A 23,474-nucleotide genomic window follows, 5' to 3' on the forward strand; every position below is an offset into this window, starting at 1 on the left:
GCAAGCGGTGCTCGCGAACTAAAGAAAGCATCTTCAACATAGAACAAAGAGAGGGAGAGTCCATCAAGATCTATATCAAGCGGTTCAACGACGCTTGTATGCAGATACCGCGCTTGGATCCCGTCGTATGCCTTGTAGCGGCCAAGAAGGGCGTGAAGTACAAAGAGTTCAAGTGGCACATGGTCGTCAACCAACCCGCGACCATAACTGAGTTTATGAAACTTGCAGATAAGTTCATAGCCACCGAAGAGGAGATCAACCAGAAGGGTGAGGGCGCACCCAAAAAAAGAAAGAGAGAAGGGGAGCCTTCCAATCAAGAGGACACCCGAAGGAAAAAGGAAACAGCTCGGGGTGCAAAGCCGGGTCAGTTGTTCTGAGCTCCTACTCTGGACCGAGCTGATTACACTCCACTGAACGCGAAGCGGGCCAAAATCCTGATTGCGATCAAGGACGCCCTGTACGTGAAGTGGCCACCCCGTCTGAGGGGGAATCCCAATGAGAGAAATAAGAGTCTATATTGCAGCTTTCACAAAGACCACGGTCACAGTAACGGGAATTGTAAAAACCTCTGTGACGAGATAGAGGAGCTCATCCGTCGCGGATATTTGAGAAACTTTGTACAAAATAATAATAACAATAATAATAGTAATAGAACAGGTCGGCAAGGGGAGCATGGTAAAGACGCTCCCGAGTCTAGCAGCAGGCCGGCCGAACAACCGCAAAGGCAGCCTCCAGAGGAGAGGCTAGTTCGGGGGACCATCCACATGATAGTGGGAGGTTCAATTGTTGCGGGTTACACTTCAGCGGCAGCTTGGACGTCGGTTCGTGAGGTCACCTGGGAGGAGCAGAACCCCCCAAAGCGTCCAAGAATAGAAGAGCCGATTTTCTTCACAGAAGACGATGCGCGAGGGGTCCATTACCCCCACGATGACGCGCTCGTGATAAAGCTGAGAATCAACGACTTCGAGGTCAGGCACATACTCGTTGACTCAGGCAGCTTGGCCGACATACTTTTCAAAGCTGCGTTTGACCAGCTCCAATTGCAGAGAAGCGACCTGAAGCCCATAGACACTCCTTTAGTGGGCTTCAGCAGAGAGGAAGTCCGCCCCCTTGGGAAAATAACAGTACCTGTGGAGATCGGCACATGGCCTTGTGTGGTGAGATTCGAACACAACTTCCTAGTGGTAGCGACCCCCTCTCCCTACAATGCCATAATAGGTTGACTGATCACCCATGTCCTACGGGCGGTGGTCTCCACTTACCACTTGACTATGAAGTTCCCAACAAACTTCGGTGTGGGAGTAAGGTGGGGCGACCAGCTCAAGTCCCACAAGTGCTATGTTGCCGCCCTAAAGGGGAAAATCAAGGTGGCCGATGACCTTGAACTGGAACGATCCACGGAGCAAGGCAAAGAGCCAGCCGCACCCATGAAAGAAACAGTCGCAGTCCCAACCTCAACAGCAGGCCCAGCTTGGACGCTTCAGATCGGCTTTTTCGTACAGGAGCCCCTACAATCCGAACTACTAAGTTTTTTACTTCAAAATTTAGATATTTTTGCATGGTCTGCGGCAGAAATGCATGGTATAGACCCCAGACTCATAACTCACAAGTTGAACACTGATCCTGTAGTTAGGCCTATTAGGCAGAAGAAATGCAACCTAGCCCCGGAACGGTGGAAAGCGGTCGACGAGGAAGTCGAGAAGCTCCTTGTAGTGGACTTCATAAGAGAAGTTCAATACCCGAGCTGGGTAGCCAATCCGTCCTGGTAAAGAAGGCCAACGGCAAGTGGCGCATGTGCGTCGACTACACTGACGTGAACCAGACTAACCCGAAAGACTGCTTCTCGCTCCCCCGAATCGGCCGTCTGGTGGACGCGACCTCAGGGCATGAGTTGCTAAGTTTCTTGGACACCTATTCGGGTTATAACTAGATCAAGATGGACCCGAAAGATGAAGAAAAGACTGCCTTCATCACGGAATTCGGCCTATACTATTACAAGGTTATGCCCTTCGGGTTGAAAAATGTAGGGGCAACCTTTCAGAGGCTTGTAAATAAATTGTTTGTGCCGTTAATCGGTAGAAAAGTAGAATGTTATGTAGACGACATGGTCGTCAAAACCCAATTCTCACATGAATTAATACAAGACTTGCATTCTGTTTTTGAATTTTGCATAAGTTTAACATGAGATTGAATCCAAACAAGTGTGTGTTTAGTGTGACGTCGGGTAAATTCCTAGGATACATCATTAACCGGCACGGCATTGAAGCCAACCCGGATAAGGTTAAGGCCATCTTAGACATGAGACCACCCTGTAAGTTGAAGGAGTTTCAGAGGTTGAATGGCCGCATAGCCACCCTGAGCCGCTTCATGTCCAAATCGACAGACCGTTGTCTGCCGTTTTTTAAGGCAATCAAGAGCAAAGGGTTCAAGTGGACCCGATACTGTCAGCTTACGTTTGACGATCTCAAAGAATACCTTACTAGTGTGCCGACCTTAACCCGGCCCGAAGAGAGCGATGTTTTAGAATTCTACCTCTCGGCGAGCGACGAGGTGGTCAGTTCAGTACTAATAAAGAAAGTAGATCGGGTCCTGTGACCCATCTATTATGTTAGTAAAGTGTTGCAGGGAGCAGAAACGAGATACCTGGAGATGGAAAAACTAGCATACGCATTGATAATTGTAGCTCGGAAGCTTCGCCCGTACTTCCAAGCTCATACTGTTATCGTCTTTATTGACAAACCTCTGAGGCAAGTATTTCTTAAGCCCGAGGTCTTCGATTGGTTAATGAAGTGGGCCGTTGAACTCAGCAAGTACGATCTCTAGTATAAGCCGCGAACTGCCATTAAGGCTCAAGCCTTGGCAGATTTCATCACCGAGTGCACATTCAGCTCTGAAGCCCCCAGGCCAGTTGAGCATGAGGCTCCCAACTCAGGCGAGCCCGAAGCTCCCAGGCCGAGAAAGTTTGAGCCCTGTGAGGTAGTAACTAGTGTGGCATCTCTCCTAGTTTGGCCAAGCCCGAGCTAGGATGAGGAGCCTGGATCCTTCACGTAGATGGCTCCTCAAACCAGCAGGGCAATGAAGCCGGAATAGTTCTGCACGGCCCAAGTGGCACAAAACTGGAGTACGCGCTACGCTTCGAGTTCACGACATCTAACAATGAAGCGGAGTATGAGGCATTGATAACTGGACTAGCTCTAGCCAGAGAAGTAAAAGCCAAGCACATCGTTATCTGCAATGACTCCCAACTTGTGGTCAACTAGGTTACCGACGAGTACGAAGCTCGCGAACCAACCATGATCGCCTACTTAGAAAAAGTCAGAGAGGCCCTGGTCAACTTCTAGTCACACTTTATCAAACAAATCCCTAGGTCAGAGAACGCCGAGGCTGACGCCCTGTCCAGTTTAGCCAGCACCAGCGACATCACCATGAGAACCGTGTACATAGAGGACCTGCCTCAGCCTAGCATTCCCAGGGGCAGAGGAGGTCGTTTTCGTCGTTCAAGCAGAGCCGAGATGGATTGACTCGCTCGCAAGTTTCTTGCTACATGGGACCCTCCCTGCAGACCACAATGCAACTAGAAGGGTGCGGCGCCAGGTAGCCAATTTTGTCATGATAGACGAACAACTATACCAGAGATCTTACACACTTCCCTACCTGTGTTGCTTGTGACCTACCGAAGTCGAGCTCGTACTCCGCAACACCGATGAGGGTTTATGCGGTGGGCACTTGGGGGCAGGGTCCTCGCCCAAAAGGCAATCCGACAAGGGTATTATTGGCCAACAATGAAAGCAGACGCTATTGAGCTCGTCAAAAAATGTAACAAATGCCAAAGACATGCCAATATTCACCACCAACCCGCCGCCGACCTCAAGTATCTCACCAGCCTATGGCCCTTTGCGCAGTGGGGCATCGATCTACTTGGGCCATTCCCGCCAGCAACGGGTGGAAGAAAGTTCTTATTAGTGGCGGTGAACTATTTTACCAAGTGGGTAGAAGCCGAACCCCTTGTGACGATCACAACCCGAAATGTCCAAAACTTCTTTTGGAAGAACATTGTATGCCGCTTCGGATTACCTTGGGTTTTGATTTCCGACAACGGCAAACAGTTCGAGGACATCGAATTTCAAGATTGGTGCCGAGACATGGGGATCCAACAGAACTTTACTTCAGTTGTGCACCCTCAAGCAAACGGTTAGGCAGAAGTCACAAATAGAGCCATCCTCCACGGGCTAAAGGCACGGTTGGACCGAGCTAAAGGGTTGTGGGCAGATGAACTACCCAGTGTTCTATGGGCCTACTGAACCACGGAGAAGACCACCATGGGAGAAACACCCTTCAATCTCACCCACGTTACCAAAACAGTGACCTCCACAGAGATCGAAGTACCTACGTTGCGCCTAGAAGCATATAGCGATCAAATAAACGAAGATGAGCTACGTACCAACCTCGACCTACTCGACAAAGTAAGGGACCTCGCATACATTAGGACCGCAGCCTACCAGCAGAGAGTAGCTCGGTATTATAACGCCAGGGTCAAGAGGCAAAACCTTCGTGTTGGCGACCTGGCCCTTCATAAAGTTATGGTGCCCGAGCCCGGCACTGGCAAGCTCGGGTCCAACTGGGAAGGTCCTTACCGAGTGAAATGAGTGTTCGGGGAAGGAACATACGAGCTTGAGATCCTTGAAGGGAAACAAGTACCTCGAGCATGGAATATTGTCAACCTGAGGCAATATTATCTGTAAAAATCGAGCGGACTACGGGTCCCTCCCAAAGTCTAAGGGCCAGAATACCGAGCTAACACGACCTCGGCACAAGAAGACCCCAGTTGCCGTTTTGGCCTGGGAGAAATCCAAGAGTGGACTATGGGTCCCTCCCAAAGCCTAAGGGCCAGAATACCGAGCTAGTATGACCTCAGGACCTAGCCGCCTCTATGGCATGGGCAAACTCCGCGATTGGGCCACGAGCCACTCCTTCAGCCCAAGGGCCAAAACACCGAGCTAACAAAGACCTCGGCGTGAAGAAAGACTTCAGTGGCGAAGGCAAGGTATGAAATATCAAAGGCGTAAGTAGCTCGGGTTCAAACCATGCGAAGCATAGCTCGCCTCGATACATTGGTCGAACTGAGGAATAACCAAGCAATGCGTAGCTCGGTCATACATTGTAATCACTCCGCGGGATACTACAGGGGCCTTAAACGTGACAAATCGGGATAACGCCTATCGAAGAGGCATACTTCGAGTATGTAACTTTAACAGCTCTAATGATGAGATTGCTTTGGTAAAAATAAAGAGAGTTCATTATACTCAGAAGAAGGAAGAAACTTTCATTGTCAAAAAAGAAAAAAAAAACAAAAACGAAAACAAAAAAAAAAACAAAACAAAACGATAAAGAAAATAACAAGTGCAGTACCCGAGCTAAACAACTCAGGAAAGGTTTGATCATCATAAGGCACAACCACCCAATTGAAAACTTGTGAAAGACCGGGTTTACGGCACCCGGAAGCCACACAAGCCCAAAGAAATGCCACCTCAAGGATCCGCCTCCTCATCCTTCGGAGAGTCAGACTCGTCTTCATCCACTTGGTCTGCTATCTCAGGGGATAGACCCTTCATAGTAATGCCGTCGAGGTTGAGCCTGGAGAACTTCTTCCAAACCAGCCACCGGCAGAGCTTAAACCCTTAGTGGTATGAACCCGAACCATACTCCGCCTGGAGGTCATGAAATTCCTAGGAGTCTTTAAAATCCCAAACCGCTTTCTCTCGCTCAGCCTCCATCATCTGATCAAAGTTTTGGGTCCGATTCAGAAGCTCCCTCTCCCCTTCCATCCTCGACGATTCCTCCCTATAGCGTGCGCTTTCTGTAAGTCGAGCGATTTGAGCCTCCTGGTCGTGGACGAGCAACTCCTGAGACTCGCTCCCCTTGCGGGTGTGATGGAGCTCGCCTCGGATCCAGTCGAGCATGACCTAGAGCTTCTGGTTGGTAGCACGCTGGTCGAGGGCGTCGACACGATGGATGCACGTCTAGAGAGCCATGGCATGGATGGTAGAATTTACCTATCGGCGAAAAGGAAAGATTAGAAGACAACGGAAAAGGGCAAAACAAGAGAGAGAGAGAGAGGGAAAAAGGTCACTTACCACCATGCAGTGGGTAGAGGCAAACGCGGAGAGATCCCCGGGCTCCATGTTTCCCCACTGAGCAATCATGTCATTATTGATTGCTTTCCGGCTCCTTCGGCGAGCTACCAGATAATCGTTTACCCCTTCCCAATTTCCCACTAGGAACCGGGGGTAAGGACGGGGCTGAAGGGGGTTAAAGGGGGCCTCCCCTGGCTGAGGGAGCTCGCTTCCCCCATGGTTAGTCCCACTAGTCCCCTCAGGAGGGGGCATCGGAACCTCAGGCGGAGGAGAGGGCAGGACTGAATTGGCAGACCCGAACTCAGTGCTTCCCGAATGCGGGGTTCGGTCGGGGTGCATCCTCTTCACCTGGCATCTCTGGCTGCCCGAGAGAAGGCGGCACGAATCGGCACTAGACATGATGGCTGCCACAAGACCACAAGGTATTAGTCCAACAAGAAACAAAATGCATGTGTACACAATAGTCACAAGGCACTATGCGACCTAAAAGACCGACCTACCCGGGCTCAAGCCTGCCTGCACGAGCTTCTCCTCGGCTAAATAGTCCAAGCAATGGAAGCCTACTGACGCCTAGAACAGCATCGTTTTCCGAGTCTCAGGGTCCAGCTCGGCCCCGGGGTCCTGGATAGCGCCCCTCCAAGCAGTGGGGAAGGGCCACCCCTCGGGATTACGGACCACAAAGTAGTCTTGTTTCTAGGCGGGAATCTTATGTGGCAGCTCGTATAAGAGCTTATAGCCATGACAGGGGGAGAGGTAATAAAAGCGCCTCTCCGGAGGAACCCCAGGAGCAGCATTCTTTATACAAAGGATAGAGGCAAAAATATCAAGGTCCAAAGGAAGGCAGTACTCTTGACACAGGGATATAGTCCCAGCTATGTTCCGAACAACGTTGGGATGAAGCTGGTCAATAGTGATGCTGAAATGATTTAGTACCTCCACTATCAAGGGGTGCAGGGGGAGACGCAAGCCAGCCTCGAGCTGTTCTTGGAAGATTACTATATCATTAGGACCGTGCTCCCAGGGGAAGTTGCCAATAGGGAGGCTGTAAACCAGGTCCCCAGGGAGGCGAAAGTAGAGGATCAGAGACCTGAGTCTCACCGCTGTCATTAAGGAAGGGCCAAAAGTGTCAGGCTCCCTCCCCCTAGAAGTAGACGCCATGTCGCCAAAGGCCTCCCGAGCCTCTAGGATATGCTCCCAAGCTCCTCCCGAGCTCAAGGGAGCATCATCTTCATTCTGGCTATCGCCCCTGTGATAGGTATGGCGTGGGTACCCAGACATGGCTGACGGCGATTGGGACTCACCAGAGTAGACAGAATGGAGCAGACTGGGGAACTCGAGTAGACTAGGCCAAGTACGCAACCTTAGAATCCAAAAGATGGAATGGAAGAAGATAGGGCCCGAGGGGGTCCCCTATTTATAGCCCCCGTCCTTTCAAACTGATGGCCTGGATCAAAGTAGATCCAACGGTCCACAGACACGCTGACCGCACGCCTCCTAAAAACTGAAGGCGATTGGCGGCACATCTTCCACAATTAAGGTAGTCGCAGCCGCACGACGTTCGGAATTAAAGGCCACCTCAGCACGTTTTCGAAATCCAAAAAGTCAGGGAAGTCAGAAGATCCCTTGATCCCCGCAAATGCATTTAATGGGGGTAGTCAATCAGGTTTGAATTTCGGTCAAATCAGCCCATCGCACTTCATAAACTCCCCGTGCTAAGGATGATTTGACCCGATCTATGAAACGTGGACACTGACTCGATGTAAGCTACAGTACAGCATCGCGGCCCAGTACATCTAAGTAATGGGCCCATAAAGCAGCTCCCTATGTCATAGCGCGCAAAAGGAGGAGCTCGTCACGACGCTAGCGTCGGGTTTCCCGAGCTACCTCCAAAGGGATATTCCGAGGCAATTTTAGCTCGCGAGCTAAGAGAACCAGCTCGCCCGAGCTCCCCAAGCAGACAAGTTATCTCGAGGACCAATTCTACTAAGGGTACTCCTGAAGTATTCCGAGCTCACTACAAAGTAGCTTGCGAGTGGACCGCACGAGCATTCCTCAGGAAGCTTCTATCTGATAGGGCGTACCAATCAGACTGTGCCATATCCCTTACTGATGGCGTAGTCCCTATCTTTTCGACAGTCTGTGCCCACATCTCTCAGTAGGCGGAGGCGTGCCTGTCACTTCGAGGACGTGTCACTCGCCCAGGTAAGGAGTACGTCGTAACGGCCACCTGCGCAGCCCTGGCAGGTAACGGTTGTAGCAGGGGGCCCAGTGGCGGTTATGCCCGATCTCACAAGGGTGCCCCTATAAAAGCCTTTAGGGCAGAGGAGAAACTTCTAGTGGAAACCTCTAATCTCTCGAGTATAGTGATAAAGTGCGATCTACACTCTTGGCCTTTGTGTTTTCTCTTTGCTTCCCATACTCAGTACTAACTTAAGCATCGAAGTATTCCCACCGGGTAAATCCCTAGGAATCCTTCCTTTCATCTTCTCAGGTGCCGTTTGTTGCCAACAAGGAGCCAGCCAACAGCTAGGAGTGCCCGTATTGCGCTACATCATCAACATACACCGAGATAAATAAAGAGTCAGTAGTATAATGCTTATAAAAGAGTGAGTCGTCATCTTGTGAAAGTTTGAAGTCAAGTCCAATTAAGAAATGAGCAAGCTTGTTGTACCATGCACGAGGCGCTTGGTGTAGGCCGTATAAGGAGTGTTTCAAGTAGCATACATGGTTTGGAAGTTGAGGATCCTTGAAGCCCAGTGGTTGATACATGTATGTAGTTTTTGTGAGATCTCCATGTAGAAATGCATTTTCCACATCAACTTGATGAACATGCCAACCCTTAATCACTAGACTGAATGTATAATGAAAGTCCACCCCTGATTGTTGAGAGAAGCCATGGGCTATGAGGCGAGCCTTATAATGAGACACATGTCCATCAAGACCTCATTTAATATGAAACACCCACTTGCAAGTGATAATGTTTTGGCCCTTGGGTTTGGGTACAAGATCCCAGGTTTGATTGCGTTGAAGGGCATCAAATTCCTCTTGCATGGCGGAGCGCCAATGAGGGGTAGCTAGGACCTAGGTTATAGATGAAGGTTCAAATTCAGGTGAGAGAGGAGGGTACTTTGTTGCAAGAAAGGCCTTTGGTTTGAAAACTCCACTCTTAGCTCTAGCGGTCATGGGGTGTGTGTTGGAGGGTGGTGGAGGTTGATGAATAATAGAAGTGTTGGGTAGTGCTGATATAGGTAACAAGGGTAGGTTATTATGTGGCATGGTCATTGTTATGAGATGGTAGAGGTGAAGAGGGAGGGGAAGGTTCAGTATTGGATGGAAGAGGAGAGCTATCGGAGATATCTGATTGTGTATTTATGGTGGGATATGGTTTGGGTAAAATAATGGAGGTGATGGGTAGTGGGGCAGGTTGAGATGGTTGTTGTATTGATGCAAGGGAAGAGGGCACCTCCTTGAAAGGGAAATGTGTCTCATTAAATAATACATGGAGAGATATGTACCAGCATCCAGTTGCAAGTTGAAGACACCTATAGCCATGATATTATGGTTATAACCCATGAAAATGCAGGGGTGGATCTGAAGTCCATCTTATGCTGATTGTAGGGTCTCAAGTAGGGAAAACATTCACAGCCAAATACCTTGAGGAAGGAATAGTTTGGTTTGGTGCGAAAGAGTTTTTCCCATGGTGAGACATGTCCAATGACTTTGTTGGGCATTCTATTATATAAATAAGTAGTAGTATAAAAGGATTCCCACCAAAAACACATGGGCACGGGATGCCTATGCTAGCAAAGTTAAACCAGAGGTGTGAAGGCAACTAAGCCGATGTGAGATACCACACTGCTCAAGAATGGGATGACAAGAAGAGAATTCCTTCCCACCATCATTTTGTAATGCCTTATAGAACATCCAAGTATATTTTTAACATTAGCCTTGAACTTGATGAAAGCATTTAAGGCTACAAACTTTAGTTTAAGAGGAAAAATCCACAAGTACTTACTAAAAGCATCAACAAATCTTATATAGTAATTAAAACCATCATGAGAGGTAACTGGGGAAGGTCCCAAAATGTTTGCAAATATCAATTGTAATGGTGCAGTGATAGTAGATGAACTAGCTAAAAAGGGTAACTCGTGACTCTTACCCATGGGACAAGAGGAACAAAGACTTAATGATTTACTTGAGCTAATTGGCAATTTATTCTTGAGTACTACTTGTCTAACGATGTTGGGTGTTGGATGTCCAAAACGTTGATGCCAAAGATCTATTGAGGTTCTTTCTCCTACGAGAGCAAGATTTTCTGCACTTGTAACTTGATCATTCCACAGTTTATAGAGTCCATTGCTAATCGACCTTTCCAGTAGGATCTTTTTCATTTATCGATCATTCACAACAAAGAAACGAGGATGAAATTCAAAAAGCACATCATTTTCTATAGAAAATTGAGCATTGATAATAGATTTTTGGTAATTTCTACAGCATGCAACACGTTTCTAAGAATGAGAGGTCATGAAAAAGATTGTATACAAGAAGAATCGATATTCTTAATTTTCAAACATACTCCAGTTGTCATTCGAATCTGATCTGTCCCACTATAGGATGAGTGAAGTTTCAAGTTACCAAGATCTATAGTTAGGTGGTTTGTGGCTCTAGAGTCTGGATACCAACTCCCATCATTATCTGTGGAGGCAAAATTGATTGAGTTTGTTGTTTGATCTGAAATAATAATTCTTCGTAGTGTGGTTTTTCTTTTTACAGATTTGACATGGTCCAAGATTAGTATTGATCCTTTTATTTTCGTCAGTGGTCTGTTGTCTTTGTCTAGGTCAATTATCTTGACCTTTGTTTTTGTTGTTATTGAATCTAGACCCTCCTTGTTGATGTCCACGTTGAATAACATGGATACTTGATACAATATGATCTATGCTAGCCCTCAAGGCTTCCATTCTAAGTGCATGATTATAAAGCATGCTTTGAATGTCATCAAAAGTAAGTGAATCAGTTAGAGTACTCACATATGTGACGAATGCTTCATAATCTGATCCAAGGCCAATTAAGGTTTTAATCACCAAGTCTTGATTAGTGATGGGTTGTCCAACCATGGAGAGACTATCCGAAATATTTTTGACCTTTTGTAGATATTCATTCATTGGCATGGTGCCTTTCCTTAGGTTCATCAACTCTACAAGAAGTTGTATAACTCTGGCCTTGGATTGGGAGGAAACTATCTTTTCTAGAGTGCTCTGAATGGCTCTGGTTGTGGTGCAGCCAATGGCTTCGCCGAGGAAACTCTCAATGAGTGTAGATAGCATCCAATTGAGTAACAGTTGGTCTTGTTTTCCGCTACTGGGTGTACTCTGGGTTGGGAATCTTTTGACCATCCACTTCAATATTTTGAGGTGGACACGATAGTGATCCATTTGCATATCCGATCAAATCTAAATCATCTAATGTTGGCAACACTTGTGATCTCCAAAGCATATAGTTATATCGATCTAGCTTCACAGTGACAAGCTGACCAAGATTTGTAGTGAACATGCATCCGATTTGGAGTTGCTCGGCTTGGGTTTGAAGGATTGAAATAAGGGAGGCCAAAGTAGAGCAGGTGTTACTAACCATGGTGACCTATAACTCTGATACCATAAAAGACAATGCAAGAAAAGAAATAATGGACGAGTTTATTGAATTGTTTGAGTTACATATATAGATACAAGAGGTTGAGTCCTAACAAAACACTTCAGTATTGAATGGATAAGGATAGGCATGATCCGGGTTATCATGAGCTAGATGGATGCGTTAGTTGGATGTTACGTGTCTAATAGTAGCGATAAAGTTTGATTACCGATGAAATAATGCTTATTGACTAAGGGTGAGCATGGGTCAGTTCAGTTCGGTCCTATGGCAGAACCTAGAATAACCTACCCTATAGGAGTTGGTTCTAGGTTTCTAGAATCAAAATCTATCTTGTGAAGGTCAGTTCTAGGGCCTACCTATGGAATTTGTTCTTCCTTTAAAAACTTATTTTTCAATTATGATAATATATAGTTTAAAACTTATATTATTTTTATTGATTAAATTGAGTAATTTAATGTGTAGATCATCATAATTTATTAATATATGGTTCAGAAATTGTCACTATAATTGAATTTTCATAAATATTACCTTTTATATTATTTATTATACATATTACATATTAAAATGAAAAAAAAAATGATCAAATCACTTAAGAAACTCAATGGTGAAGTGAAACAATGGCTTTTGTAACCACAAGTGCTTGGGTTCAAATAATCACATCGTTAAAAATATTTTGGGGTTTATTTCAAGGCAAGTTTGGTTTCAAGGTTTGTTCTGTCAAGGCCAACCAAGGCCGATTAGGGTAAGGTAAACCCGTAGACCCTGGAATCGACATGGGTGGGGGTCAGTTCCAAGAATTTGGATCAATACCCTACTGTGTAACAGATTGGGTAGGGTTGGTTCCAGACCAATTCGAGGTCGGTTCTAGTTAGGACCTACCCATTTGCTGACCCTTATTAGTGACTAGCACTCAAACAACTTTAAGCCATCTACCATTGGTTGTCATTATTTTTTTCTCACTTGAGAACATGAAGAAAAGAATGACAAGGGAAAGGAATGAAAGAAGAAGAAGAAGACGATGATGGTGATAGGAGGAGAGTTGTAAGCAAATGCCATTAAGCCTCATTGATGGAATTGCACTCTCTGATTGGAGGGTCCATGATGTGGTGGAACGGAGGGTCCAACAAGTGCACGTTCGCACATGACTAAATTAACTATTTCAGTTTACTTTCTCTCATTTTATCACCTATTGAAGTTGTATCATAGTTTTCTTTGAAAGACTGATTCATTTATTTAATCAATGTTTAAGTATTTTTAATAAATTATTTTAATTAGTTCTAAATTTATACTACTTTAAAAAGTACGAATAGCCTCAATAATATTTCTAAAATTTTTTGAGAACAAAATCTACCCTTTCATATTTAAATTTATTTATAAATAAAAGAGGGAAAATAGGGTAATGGGTTATTGATATTAAATGACTTGAAAAGAGATAATTTTAATATATTCAAATGCATTCAATTTTCTCTCATTAAATCCAACATTTAAGGTATTAACTTGCATTTACATTCGTTGAATCATATATTCAGGGCATTTTTGTTTCTTCTCATCATGAAATTCTATTAATTAAATCCATATATAATAAATTAATAACTTCAATAACACAAAAACTTTTACTTTTAAAATATACCTTAAAAAAGTGTTTTCATCTAGGTGGTGATAAGAAATTAAACCATTTTGGGTCAAATGGGACAATCCATGTTGTCATGATTAAATAATAAAATTCAAAAAATATAGAAATAAAAAATGGGAACATTTTTAACATCATTTATTTGACATATTAAACAAGAATAAGTATGATAAATAAGAAATGATTTTATTAATGATGGAAATGGAATGTAAAATTAAAACCATTTTCCTATTTTCACTCATTAAATCTCATATCTAAGGTAAATTCTCTCATTAAATTCTATATTTAAGATATATTTTCTCATCATTAAATTCTACTAGTTAAATCCATAACATTAATCTTAATAGCATAAAAAATAAAATTTCAAAAAAAAGGAATTTAAAAATAAAACCATTTTGTTCCCTCCAGTGGTGGGTAAGCAATTCTATTATATGGGGTCAAATAGGTTAATAAATAATGTCATAATTAAACAATAAAATAAATTAAATATATAATAAAAATAAAAATAAAAAGAATTGGGCATATCTCTAATATTGTACATTCATTATACTAAAGCAAAATAAGTATGAAATGTAAGAATTAATCTTACTAATGTTGAAAATGGAATTCTAAATTTAAAATCAACCTAGAAATGAAATGATGCCATAATCAAATAATAAAATTTTAAAAAATACAAAATACAAAGAATCACAAAAATAAAAAAATAGAGAAACATTTAGGCACATATCTAATGTTACATATTTATAAAAAATAAAATATTTGCATACATATTTAATATTATACATTCACTATATATTATACATAAGAAATAATTTTATCAACAATGGAAATGTAATACAAAATTTAATGTCGACATAGAAATCAAACTATTTTTCTTTTTGGGTGGTGGGTTAGTGATTTGGGTCAAATGGATTAATCGATGATATGATATCTAAATAATAAATCTTTAAAAAATAAAAAGTACAAGTAATCAAAAGAATATATAAAAAATAATATATTATTTATATCAAATAAAAATAGGTATGATAAGTAGAAATTATTTATATAATGTAGATGATATATATATATAATGAAACTCATGATGTCATAATTGAATAATAATAAATATTCAAAAGGATAGAATACAAAAAATGAAAAAGTGTAGAATTTTGTCAAAAACATTTGGGAACATTTCTAATGTGTTATATTCATCATATTAAATAAACATAATTGTTAAAATAAAAATTATTTTTATTTATGATAAAAATGGAACGCAAAAAGTTAATAATAACAATAATAATAATAATATGCTATTATAATTTAAAATTTTTATGTGCAATGCACGGGCACATTTACAATAAGCATTTAAGTCTAATTTTAATCATATTGTTAGTTTTATTAATTTTCAATTTCTATCTTAATTATGATATATCTAAAATTCAAGTAATTAATTAATAAACATTAATTATTACTAGTTTTTACAATAAACATTAATTATTAAGAAGAAAGAAGAGAGAAGAAAGAAGAAAGAAGGGAGGATGCTAATTAATGATATACAGATGATGACAATGCATTTACATGGAAACCGTAGAAATGAAAAATTAATGAAAGAAAAAGAAATTAAGAAAAAAAGAAAAATTAAAAACAAAAATTATAATCTTAAAAAAGCTCACCACCACCACCACCGCCATCATCATCATCACCACCACTATCACAATTTTAATTTATTAATCAATGGCCATGTTGAGTGCAAGAGGAGGGTGCAAAACCCAATCTCCGCTTCATGAAATCAAACTCCCAAAAATAATGTTGTTGTATCAAATTCCCAATTACGGAGACACCCGGAAAAGGAACAGGCTGAAAGGCTAAACACATCAATTCGGGAGCCGCTTCGTGGAGATAATTCCTCACCGGCGGCACAAGACGAGCCCCATCGGCGAAATAGATAATTAATTTAGGCACTCGTTCCTCGTCCAACTCTCCCGGTTTGACACTGATGCAGAACTCAAAATCCTCGTCGTCCACCCTGGTGTAATCCTTCAATCCCGGCGACGAAATGAAAGCGTCCATGATAGGTCTGTAAGCGGGTTCTGCCAGTTGCATCAAGCTGGTACCGGAGTCAATAATGGTTCCTCCTTCCCTGTCTTCATTCCAAACACTCAACGGAATTCCTAATAGCTCTCCACCAACCGAGATTCCGATCACTCTGACTGCATAAAACGGGGCTATCTTGTTGACGATGAGGGATGTGAACTGCATGTTTGGTGGATGTACATTGTGGCCGAACACTATGTAATTTGATACGTTCTTTGGGCTCAGAATATCAACCAGGCAATATGAGAACTTGCCTCCGAAGATTTCTACGGCTTGACCAGCGAAGGAGTAGGGACTGGCTCCCAACGCCAGCATTCCATGAATGCCGTCGGTGAAATTTCTACCTGGGGTTGCCAGTGTGCATCCCACCAGGAATTCACTCAGCCTTATCTTCTTACCAGTCGATAGGTACACCGTTACTGTTTCGTTAGCAAAGAAACCCTCTGCCATTTTCCCGTCGTAATAACTGCTCACAGTCAGTCATGATCAATCACATTCAACCATCCATCCATATCAAACAAATTAACCAATAACAAGTAGTGTATATATATATATATCACTGATTAGTATATTATTCATACAATTAAAACAATAATCAAATGATGATTATGATACTCATGAAGATAAGATAGATAAAAGAGTTGGATGGATTTTCAATGCAAATTGATCTGACCCTGAAATAGGCCAATTGAGAGAGAGAGAGAGAGATAAAAGGGTACGTACCTGTAATTATACTGGCATGGGGCTTCTGGAATGGGACAGATATCTAAAGAATAGAAGGGTGAGAGATCAATAGAGCATAGAGAGGAGGAGCAGGGAATTGGAGAAAATGTAGACGACTCGTTGGGCCTGAAAACTTTATTATTATGATCATCATCGTAACCCTCACAGTCGGGACAAGGCCGAAGGCACTTAACCCAAGTCAGGTCGTCGGCGGTGTTTGCAACAAGCAGCAACCTCTGCGATGGAGTCCCCATCTTCAGTGGAATAAAATATGATCCCACCTTGATATACGACCCAGAGAATATCTCAGTTTCTATTGAACTGCTGCTGAAGTCGATTTCTTCGTCATTCTCATTTTCTTCGAGGTCGTGCACCTTCGAATAATGATGATGATGATGATGATGACGATGACGATGACGATGACGATGATGATGATGTATAGAAACCTCTCTAGCCATCCTCCGTTGGCTTAGTACTCTGGAGATTACTTTGTTATGTTCTCTATCCACGTTAACCAGTTCCCTAGTTTGTTCCATCCGGGTTTTCGGCTGTTTATGGCCTAATCTGTCAGCTATTTCTGGTGAATGCCTGTGAATCATTCTCATCTGCATTGAGTCTGCTCCGGAGGCCGCTACCTGTTGCAAGCGGCCATTGATGGAAATCAGCAAGAATACATACAGGAGGGACATTTTTTGGTCTAATCCGGCCACCCTCCTTCCACTGCGCGATGGCTTGTATGTGAAGAAAAGAAGAAGAAAACCAATTAGGTTTTGCTTTCTTATGGTGTAAACTGACTAAGACAATGCCTACGAATAAGGCGTTTGATGAGCTCCACAGATTGTGGACCTTCTTACAGTTGAGAAGATGGGGTTAGCTCGACAACCAACAGAAATACGCGCCTTAATATTAATATCATCACCAGTCACCACAAAAACACGGGAGCCATTCATTATTCTCATTTTTACCTAATTACAGCCATCTTTGGGGGAAAAAAAAAAAATATCGCTCCTTCAATCAACTATAACAATACAAAAAATTGCTGATTTGGTCAACAATCCATTGATCCATACAATTGTTGAACTGTTGATATGTCTATATATATTCTTTTTTTTTTAATTATTGCTTTGGAATTAAGGATGGTAATATTTGGCCTGACACATAGTATCAAGTCAGCAGGTTTTCCTTTTCATTAATGGTGTCAACTTGTTTAACACGATTAAAAAAATGTGTCAATTTTGATTTGGCTTAATTAACATGAAATTGACCCGTTTATGATCCCAAAAAAAATACGAAGGTCGTGTCAATTAATTCATCAACATGCACAACAATGATCTATTTAGACTTATTGTTATTTTTAATTATATATATATATATATATATATATATATATTATGTATGCATATGTATAAAAAAATATATTCCCATCCTGCTAGACTGGAACATTGAAATTGAATGCTTATTATATTATTGAAATCTATTTATGATTTAATTTAAGGGTTGAATTGCATATGATACTGGAAAAATTTAGAGTTAGTCAATTGGTATCATAAAATAGATGATCAATCAGATGGTGTTCATCAAAATTTAGAGGGGTTGTTTTGATTGGTCAAAGCTCATTTGGTACCTTGTTGTCTTTCTAGTATCATAGATTTTTCCATTTATATTAAATATAGAAAAATAAAGAAGATTTGTATAGTTATAATTTTAGCAAAAAAAATTAGAAAAGTAAGCAAAAATATCATTTCTTTTTATTTTTTTTAGGCTACTTTGATATATTTTTCTAGGCCAATTCTGTTAAAGAATATCGACCTATTCAAGGACCTCACTTTAAGTTTTTAGGTTGAATAATGACAATTAATGTTCTCTTGTTGTATTCATGTCGAATTGAGGTAAGGGTATTTGGACACAGATTGACACAAAGACAACATAATTGATAAATTGTGTCAATTTTTCAATTACAAATATGACCCATTTGTTATACTGATAATATGATTCTGACCTGATTAGACCTGCATAATCTGTTTAGTTAAATAGATAATTTTGGGTTGATACGACACAACATGACAACATGTGCTTAATAACCCATCTAATTTTATACTAAATAACATTTATAACCTGAATTCACAGAAAACCAACACGATTAATGTGTTTAAATTAAAAAATCTTGATATAGGAAATGGATACCACCTTATTGGTAGGGGTGTCAATTGGACTGGATTTAGTCCAATCTGGTCCAGTCCAATCCAATGTGAGTTCATTACAAATGGATCAGGTCCAATTCAATCCAATAAATATTTTGGATCGATCCAATTTAATGTTTTGACCGTCCAATCTATTCAAATTTGTTTTAATTTAGATCGGTTTCAACCCAAACCTGGTCCATTGATAATTATATTCTTATCTTATATCAATGGACCGAATATTGGCTTAATCCAACTGAATCCAATATAAATTTATTATGGACGGACCAGGTCCAGTTCAATCTAATAAATATTTCACACCGGATTGGTCCAATCCAATATATCTTGTTGGTCTGTCCAATCTGTCCAAATCGATTTTGGACTGGATGTCCAGTCCAAAACCAGTCCATTGACACCCTTACTTATTGGTCATCCATTTTATGATACTGGTTTATTGATTCTAAGTTTCTACATATCATAGTCGAGCACATAAATATGTTTAGTATTATTGACTGTCTTTATAAATATGGTCTTCCATATCAGTTGAACACTTAGGCTGCATTTGGCACGTCTTTCTGCATGATCTTTTGGCTGTTTACAAGTTGGGAAGACCGATTTTTGGTCTATTTCCGTTTGGCGCATGGAAGATCTAGCCGCCAAAAGACGGAACGATGAAAAGACACGAAAAACCTATTTTGGGGTAATTTCGGGAAGCTCCAAATGAAGCTTTCCGCGTCTTTGCGTTTTATTCTTGCATGGAAAGATGCGAAAAGACAAACAGAAAGATGCATATTTGCCAAACATGCTTCGGACTGTTCAGATCTTCATGCAAAAAATCAATGCGTCTTTTAACTATCATAGCTACAAGAAAATGTTCCAAAAAAGACACACCAAACGAGCCCTTAGTAATATAATTGACTGTCTTTATGAATACGGTGGATATATGGTCTATTACCTGGTGAATCGACTCGCGAGTAAACTTGACTCGATAGTCTTCCGAGTCGAGTCTAGAAAAGCTCTCTCCTTACCCACTTCCAAGTTCCGAGTCAAGCCTAAATACGTGATACTGGGGGCATAGGGTTAAACTCAATTTAAATCCTCTTAATAATTTATCAGTTAATTAATTAACATAGAAAATTTTATCATTTTATGTAATTTATAAATCATGGGTTCCTTCACTAACATGCGCATGAGGAGCATTCTCATCTACAAGGTGCTAGATGTTTGACTTAGCTCTATCAGGCCAGCTAGTGGGAATTGGTTGCATAGTCTATGTATATTTGTATATTTAAGGGACAATGACCTTTGTGTCTCTTCCCATCTCTCTCTATATATATAAGGGTCTGGAAACAGAATCGGAATGGATTCCGATTCTAACTGTTTGGTTAAATAGAATTAAAATCTTATTTACATTCGTGTTAGAATGGCATTCCCCCATTTGAGGGAATGGCCATTCCCTGCCCTTCCCTTGAAAATTGAAATTTTATTCCTGTTAATTCCAATTCTCATTTCCATTCTTATCTGAACCAAACAGACTGAGATTTCAATTTTTAAAAGTTTTCAATTTTGATTCCGATTCCAATCTGGATGCGAACCAAGCAGACCCTAATATTGTTTATTTAACAGATAATCTTTATTCCCTGCTACATTGCATTTTTTTTTCTTTTCACCTCTTGTGACTGTGGATGGTCAGATATTGGAAATCTAATTAATTGGTTAAAAGGGCTTTAGGGTAATCTGCCAAACTCTCTTAATTATGGCTTTTGGGGTTAATTAGACTACTGAGAATGACAAAGATGGAAGGTCCAATATGTCACAAGTCAAAGCAATTAATCTCATCCGATAATGGGACTGGAATCAGGATACATAGAGGATATTTGTACATGACTTAATATAAAAGGGGCTTATCCCCACTAGCTACTTATTATTTAATTAAAAGAAAGATCAAAACGCCTTATAAGTCTTGCTGAAACCACATTATTCTTTCATTCTTTCATGTTAATTTATTTAAAAGAAAAAAAAAAGAACAAACTGCAGATAGTGCGTTTGGATTAATCAACAACCCAAGAAAATATTATTTTCTAATCTCCAATGGGCTTATTTTACTCTAGGTTTATTTAATTTAACAAGTCAGCATGTTTAAAATATTGGGTTTTTAATAGAACATGAACATGCTCTTTTTTTTTATATATTCCTAGGACCCAATCTAGAAGGAAATCGAGACCCCTTTATTTTGATTAATGTGACCAAGGGAAGATGGGCAAATATGTACACAAAATTTTCGGGATTTTCGGGAATGAGATGGGAACATAGTGGGGCACAAAATCCAATCCAACGATGGATTTGCTAGCATCATCTTGGGGATACGATCTTTATTAATTTTGCTAATGTTTCTTGATATAAACTAATTATGTTATGTTTGGTTTTATTAGCTAGAGAGAGAGCAAAGACTCAAAAAGTGTAACAAAACAAACCTGCAGCTGGTGCAGGCAGGAGAAATGGGAATATGATCTGTCTTATATTTCTTTTATTAACTTTAGAGAATAGTTGAGTTGAATTGTAGATGTTTGAAGTTGTGATGAAGCAGCTGTCAAGAACCAATTGTTTTCAATGCAGGAAATGGAGTGATGGACAAGATTTAATATAACTAATATTTGAATAATCACCGTTTCGGTCATGATTTTGAGATATTCTTCCCAACTTTGATTTTTGAGAACAGCTAGCCATTGTTTGAAGTTTGAACAAATGAGGTTAATTGATTTGTTAAAAGCCTCACTACAACAAAAATAGGGAGATTGACGAATTAGGAACATACAATATTTAGAGCTCAAGTCATTTGAAGTTATGTTGGTAGTGCCTTGTTGGAAGCAGATCTGGGCTCCTGCGGAGTTTTCATTTACTGCACAGAATAAACTTGAGCAATGAGTTGACAAATCCAGTTCATGGTTTTCAAAATCACACTGGACCGGACGGTCAGATTGGAAAAATTGGGAATCGATCAGGTGACTGCTTTTTGTTTTCCCCAAAATCGGATTTTCTTCAGAAATCGTTGATTTTGATCAATAAACTGCTGACTCAGGTGGTTACGGTTTTAACTGTTTTTTATTTTTTATTATTTTTTATTTTTTTGTTAGAACATGTCGACCGTTCGAACCAAACAGTCAGACTATTCAACCAGTTAACAGGACCCCTAACCGGTTCGGTCTCCGAGTGGATTTTAAAAACCACGATCCATCTACAGTAAGATTGCAAAATCTCCTTGGTAGTTAAGCCTTCTACAATAGATGGCCTCTCGATATTTTATATATATATATATCACAAAATTGGTTGTGATCTTGTGGGTGAAGTTGAATAGCCTTTATGTTTGATGTCTTTTATTTTTAAAAAATTCAAAGGATTCGACTCTGATATGGAAAAGATATGATATCTGAAAAAAATTCTGACTAATCAACTGGAATCATAAACGTGGTAACCAATCAGGTGTTATTTATCAAAATTCATGGATGGGCTTTGATTAATTAAAATTCTTCCCATACTATATCTTTTCCACATCATAGATTTCCCCAAATTCAAAAGGTTTATAAAACATGGACCAGTTCCACTTATATAAAAATTGAAGTGTTAGGAAAAGTGTAAGCAATTCCTCCTAAGGATGTGTTTTTTCACAAAAAAAAAAACAAGAGAAAAAGAGAGCCAAGGAAAAGGAAGTCTCATCAATTTAGGTTTCATTTGGATGAGCTTTTTGGAAGTACTTTTGTGTTCCAACAGGGGGAGAGAGAGGGGGTGGAGCCAGGGGGACCCAGGAGAGCCATATGTCCCCCCTATGGTTCAGAAATATACACTTTTAGTAGTCTTTCATGTAATTTTTCCCCTTCCCCCATTCATCACCTCAATAGTTAGTAGGGCCAAGGTTCAAAGTATCAAGGGCATATCGGCCTGTATTGGTATTTTTTTTAAGTTTTATATTTTTTTTTCAAAACTAATTCAGAGGGGTCACTTTAAGACCCGGCTACCCTCTAAACTATAGTCTAATCCGATACAATCCCTAAAGGGGTGTATCAAGAAGCCATTGGCATGATACATATCAGCCAATACAGACCAAACTTATCGATACTTTGAACCTTGACCAGGGCCCATCCATATTTATTCCCCACTCCCACCCCCAATCCATTTTAGTTTTTGGCCCCCTTAACTCCACCCCTGGAGAGAGAAGAAATTTGAAGTCTGGTCAAATGTGCTTTCTTGAAAGTAAAAAACAAATTTGCAACAAAAAGAACAAAATTATTGGCAACTTTGTGCTTTGATTATGTACTTTGCGCCAAATATACTTTTCAGAAAACACAATCTATGTGACCTTACCATGTGTGATGTAAAAACAATAAGGCACATACATGACAAATATATGCCACAATTGTTACCAATCATACATTGTAAAATATATGCTACAAGACAAAATTATGAATATAATAAAAAATATGCAATGTGACAAATTATATGTCACATGGCAAAATTTTTGACATATGGCCAATTATATGTCATGTGAAAACATTTGTGACATGTGGCAAATACACGTGGTAATATATATGGGTTTATGGAAAAAAATTGACACATGACAATATACACCATGTGTCAAGTTTATGACACATGGCAAAATATATGCTAAGTGCCATTAATTTGTACTACATGGCACAATTATGGATACATTTTTATATTATAAATTTCAATGAACAACAAATTTATACACGGAATTTATTATATTATAGGTGGTAAATCAACACTTATTTATGTTTTTAATTTTAAAAACAATGTTTACCAAAATATAGTAAAAATATAGAAACATGCTGACATGTTTTCGTACTCTGGAAAACATGAAAACAAAAACTTATCCAAACACAACCCTAATGTTTCTACAATCACTTCTCCTATGAATTTCTGAAATCTACCTAAACTTGTGTTGATATTTTTATACAAACAAAGGCATTAACAGACGATTTTCACATGTCTATGCTAAAATCCTGTTGTGGTTAATTATTTAAAACTCAATGTAAACAAGTGCCAGTTTCCCAAATCCTCTGATTCACAGTT

The 23,474-nt window shown here is 40.4% G+C and overlaps 1 protein-coding gene across 1 annotated transcript; it reads right to left on the reverse strand.

Annotated features, from left to right (window-relative positions):
• Positions 1-14,914: 14,914 nt before the first annotated feature.
• LOC148846670 (aspartic proteinase NANA, chloroplast-like) lies at positions 14,915-17,086 on the reverse strand. Its single transcript, XM_088956166.1, has 2 exons — positions 16,210-17,086; positions 14,915-15,952 (listed from the first exon to the last, which is right to left on the reverse strand). Exons 1-2 carry the CDS (start codon positions 16,896-16,898, stop codon positions 15,124-15,126), a joined length of 1,518 nt encoding a protein of 505 aa, XP_088812292.1. The 5' UTR covers positions 16,899-17,086; the 3' UTR covers positions 14,915-15,123.
• Between the last annotated feature and the right edge of the window lie 6,388 nt (positions 17,087-23,474).

The sequence above is a fragment of the Nelumbo lutea genome, chromosome 7, assembly GCF_056320005.1.
Source record: "Nelumbo lutea isolate HS-2025 chromosome 7, American lotus-T2T, whole genome shotgun sequence".
Classification (NCBI taxonomy): Eukaryota; Viridiplantae; Streptophyta; class Magnoliopsida; order Proteales; family Nelumbonaceae; genus Nelumbo; species Nelumbo lutea.

Bases quoted from the DNA above. Each gene is read 5' to 3' on its own strand.
- LOC148846670 (XM_088956166.1), bottom strand. From the start codon at position 16,898: ATGTCCCTCCTGTATGTATTCTTGCTGATTTCCATCAATGGCCGCTTG. The intron at 15,953-16,209 runs GTACGTACCCTT...GACTGTGAGCAG, and splicing joins CCATGCCAGTATAATTACAG to TTATTACGACGGGAAAATGG.